At 34.9% G+C, this 4,714-nt stretch overlaps 1 protein-coding gene across 1 annotated transcript; it reads left to right on the forward strand.

Moving 5' to 3' along the window:
- Positions 1-806: 806 nt before the first annotated feature.
- On the forward strand, positions 807-2,629 carry LOC111893745 (CBL-interacting serine/threonine-protein kinase 12). Its single transcript, XM_023889825.3, has one exon. The coding sequence runs from the start codon at positions 1,111-1,113 to the stop codon at positions 2,560-2,562; it is 1,452 nt and encodes a 483-aa protein (XP_023745593.1). The 5' UTR covers positions 807-1,110; the 3' UTR covers positions 2,563-2,629.
- The last annotated feature ends 2,085 nt before the right edge of the window (positions 2,630-4,714 follow it).

The following is a 4,714-nucleotide window of genomic DNA, read 5'->3' on the forward strand; positions in this document are numbered from 1 at the left end:
ATATATATATATATATATATATATATATATATATATATATATATATATATATATATATATATATATATTACCTTTAATTTCAAAGTTGAATGGAATAATAACAAGCTTTTTTTCAACAAGCTAAAAGTTAAAAAAAATATTTGCATGAAAGAGATTACACCAAATTACACTCGGTAAATATTTTACATTTAGACTAAAGGATATGAGAGGGAAGTTTCCTATACTTTTTGTGGGCCATACCACAATTTCCTTTATTTTTTTTTTCTCACCTAAAACTCAAAGAATGAGTGAAACGCTCTCCTTACTATTTTTTATATTTAAAAAAAATATTTCATACATATATTATACTTATTTTGTAGGAAATTAAAAACCATAAATTTTGATATATTTGTTATATTTTTTTAATAGGTATATAATTTTAAAAATAATTAAAAAGATAAAAAAAAATGCCCAATAAAATAAAGAGAGAAAGTGTCATCCCCTCACCCCACCTCTTCCTTGAGGGTTGCTCTCTCAAGGAGCGGTATTCCACTGAGAGGGAAGCCCTCCCGCTCTCTTTTCCAGCTTCATACCTTCCAACCTTATACAAGTATATGGATGGAGTATATTAATTATTTAAATAATTTAAAAATTAAATATATTACTTATTAAGTTATTAAGTTTTAAATATATTTTTTTTTTATAGAAAAATATCGATGAGTCAAATCAACTTAGATCCAAACCCTTAGATTTTTTTTTATATGGTTTGACTCAAGCCTCAAATCCTCCGCGACCCCTTGTTGTTGACAAATGATAATTGACATCAACGAATACATACAGGATCAAATTCCATGATCCCTGTTCCTTTTCGAATCTTAATATCCCACAGTAAAAAAAAAAATGAAACCTCAAGAATAAATCTGTATTAATACACGGTGGTGGTGGTGGGATGATGCAGGCGTGATATTGACACTCTGTTTTCCTTTCTATGGGTGGACGCGGTTGTTATAAGACACCTCGCAAACATCTTCTGCTTTAAGTAATCGAAAATCAAAATCAACAAAACATTTCAAATGTTTACCAAAATCCCAATTCCCAATTTCAAACTCTGATTCCCAAATTCATCCTTCCATGGCAACAAAATCATCCACCACCACCACGACCACCACCACCACAAGAAAAGAAGGCCATGGCCTCCTCCTTGGTCGGTTCGAGATCGGAAAACTCCTTGGTCATGGCAGTTTCGCTAAAGTCTACCTTGCTCGCAACGTCAAAACCAATGAATCCGTCGCCATTAAAGTCATCGACAAAGAGAAAATCATGAAAGGCGGTTTAATCGCCCACATCAAACGCGAGATCTCCATCCTCCGCCGTGTACGACATCCAAACATCGTTCAGCTGTTCGAGGTAATGGCAACAAAGGGTAAGATCTTCTTCGTTATGGAATACGTTAAAGGTGGTGAATTGTTCAATAAAGTCGCTAAAGGTCGATTAAAAGAAGAAGTCGCCAGAAAGTATTTCCAACAACTGATTTCCGCAGTAGGGTTTTGTCATGCTCGTGGTGTTTTCCATCGAGATTTAAAACCCGAAAACATATTATTAGACGAAGATGGTGATTTGAAGGTCTCCGATTTTGGTCTCAGTGCAATCTCCGAACAAATCAAAGGCGACGGTTTGTTCCATACCTTTTGCGGTACTCCGGCGTATGTCGCGCCGGAGGTATTAGGCCGGAAAGGCTACGAAGCTGCAAAAGTCGACATCTGGTCCTGTGGAATCATCTTATTCGTGTTAATGGCTGGTTACTTACCATTTCATGACCAGAACATAATGGTTATGTATAAGAAGATTTACAAAGGAGATTTCCGATGTCCCAGATGGTTCTCGCCGGAGCTAACAAGGTTACTCAGACGACTTCTCGACATAAATCCCGAAACCCGAATCACAATCCCCGAGATTATGGAAAACAAGTGGTTCAAAAAGGGGTTTCGGCATATTAAATTCTATTTCGACGACGATAAGTTATGTAGTGTGAAACACAGCGAAATCGAAGACGACATCGATTATTCTTCCGATCAATCTTCATATTCCGAATCGGAAAGTGAAACCGAGACTAAACGGCGGCTCACAAGCTTGGCAAGACCTGCAAGTTTAAACGCTTTCGATCTGATTTCATTCTCTCGTGGGTTTAGTTTGTCGGGTTTATTCGAAGATGGTGTGGAGGAATCACGCTTTCTGACACGGGAACCAGTTTCCACCATTATTTTGAAGCTTGAAGAGATTGCAAAACTAGTGAAGTTTACAGTGAGGAAGAAGGATTGCAGGGTGAGTTTGGAAGGATCTAGGGAAGGAGTTAAAGGTCCATTAACGATTGCAGTTGAGATCTTCGAATTAACGCCTCTATTGAGTGTGGTTGAAGTTAAAAAGAAAGCTGGAGATAAAGGAGAATACGATGATTTTTGTAACAAAGAACTTAGGCCAAGATTTCAGTCACTCACGGTGACTGGTCATTCAGGCGAACCCTCATCACATTTGCCTTCTGATAATGAATTAATTAAGAAAGACGATCAAACGGGTACTGTTTAATTCCATATTCTTACACACTCTTTGTAATGATTTTGTTTGTATGATATATCCAAACTTGTTTATCTTGTGTTCATTGTTTATATGGTTTTTTATTTTAAGTGCTAATTGAGTAATTGCTTGAAGAAGATATGAAGCTGTTACTCGATAGGAATCCATGGAAATATTGAATACACAGTTGTACATTTGGTTAGTGACGATAGTGATTACTGAATCATTGTATACTGTAAATGATCTATAAACTTCAATTGATTGGGTAAACAGTCGTGTTCTTGATTTGCATATCAATGGTAGTAAGATTGTTACAAAAACTGCATTTGAATCCATTCCAGATTGTAAAGCACTCCTTTTGTTGTACGTGGTGGGGTTGGTTTTCGTTAAATTTTTTGGATTTCTTAGTTTAGGACAACCCTCATGTGTGTTGGTGTTTTTAACAGAATCCCCCATTATATAGAAGCCGTGTATGTGTAAGCCCTGTATGTGTATGTGTAGGATATTAACATAAAGCATTAAGCTTTGTTTGTTACACAGGAGAGTCTTGTATTGTGTCTGACATGAATCGAATTGAGACTTCAAGTCAAGTCAATAGGTCAAAATTTCTATTTTTTTCCTACCTAAAAAGGTAGGCACAGATTCACTCTCGATCTCTCGTGCAAAAGACGTAAATGTTATTTTTGATTGCAAAAGACGTGAATGTTATTTTCATCGAAAATAGCCTAAAAGGTTTGTCTAGTCCCACGGAATCAAAGTGTAGGTGCAATGAGAAACTGATGATGAAATCATGTAGTTTACCGGATTTGGTCCTAATTAGGTACAAACTTTGTTTATTTGAAGTCAAAGAAAGGAAATGAGAGGTAGGTTTTCATACCTAATATGGTGGGTGGAGACTTGCCAATGGAACCTGGTATTTAATGAGTATGTGACGTTTAAACACTTCTCATTTCTTTTCCCTAAATTTGTCTCTCTTTGTTGTTGTTGGTTTGACCATTTTCCCTTTTGCTAAAAATGGCATTTTGGCATTCATTTGTGTTTATGTTAAAAATTGACAACTGTCAAAAAATTGAATTCACCGTGGTCATGTGGTGTATCAAAGTAACATTACGATTTACAAAGTTAATTACAAGTTAATAATCTTTATGAAAAGTCCATTGTCATGGATACCCTTTTCCTATTATCAATATTACAACCCTTTTCATATTATCAATAGTTGATATAAAATTTTACTCTATAATTGTTTAAGGAAAAATAAGTCAGGTGTTATTGTTTTTAAATGTTTAAACTGTGTCATGTATATATGAATTAACTTTGCCAACAACTTCACTCACATTTCTACAAGTGAATTATAAAATAGTCGACTCTATTTATGGGTGTGTTTGACATAGAGCGTTCGGAAGTTTCTAATTTTTATCTTCTAACTTTTGACTAAACGCTTTATGATTTGAAGTAATGAGCTATACCTTAAAATAAAACAAACACTTAATTTTTAAGCATAATCAACATATAAATAAAATATACCTATTAAAAGTCCTAGAAAGAAATTGATAAAGGGACAAATACATTGAAAGGAAAATGAATATATTCCCTAGGAGGATAAGGTCATAACTAAGATTCTCAATCACTTGATGTATCACAACTCATATAATATGTTCAGAAGGTGTATAAATAAAGGGGAGAAGAAAATGAGAAAAAACATCGAAAGAGAGCCATCACCTTTCCCAACGAAGTCACCCAATCACATCTCGAAAATGTGGCATAAAACTACATATATAATATGAAGTTGCCTAAGGGGAATTTGATGGGTTTTTTTAGCATAACTACAACAAATGTGTTCATTCAACCCTAATTGCTTTTGATCTAAGTTTTTCACTAGTTGAACATGCAAATTGAAAACCAAAGCAAAACCCTATATCTAGCATATATAAATCAAAATCTACATATAATTAGGGTTTAGAAGTTTACCTCACTTGTTATGTAGTAATAACAAGAAACCTTGTAGATCCTTGACTCTTGAAAGCTTAGTGCCTCAAATGTGACACTTCTAATGGCTTACAAACACCACTAGTAAGTGGATGAGAGGAGGGAATAGCACCAAATTTCGGCTAGGGTTTTCCAAATGCAAGCATTGGCTTAAAATCATAGGTGGTGGGGTCTTTAT

Source organism: Lactuca sativa, chromosome 1 (genome assembly GCF_002870075.4).
Source record: "Lactuca sativa cultivar Salinas chromosome 1, Lsat_Salinas_v11, whole genome shotgun sequence".
Taxonomy (NCBI): Eukaryota; Viridiplantae; Streptophyta; class Magnoliopsida; order Asterales; family Asteraceae; genus Lactuca; species Lactuca sativa.

Bases quoted from the DNA above. Each gene is read 5' to 3' on its own strand.
- LOC111893745 (XM_023889825.3), top strand. From the start codon at position 1,111: ATGGCAACAAAATCATCCACCACCACCACGACCACCACCACCACAAGA.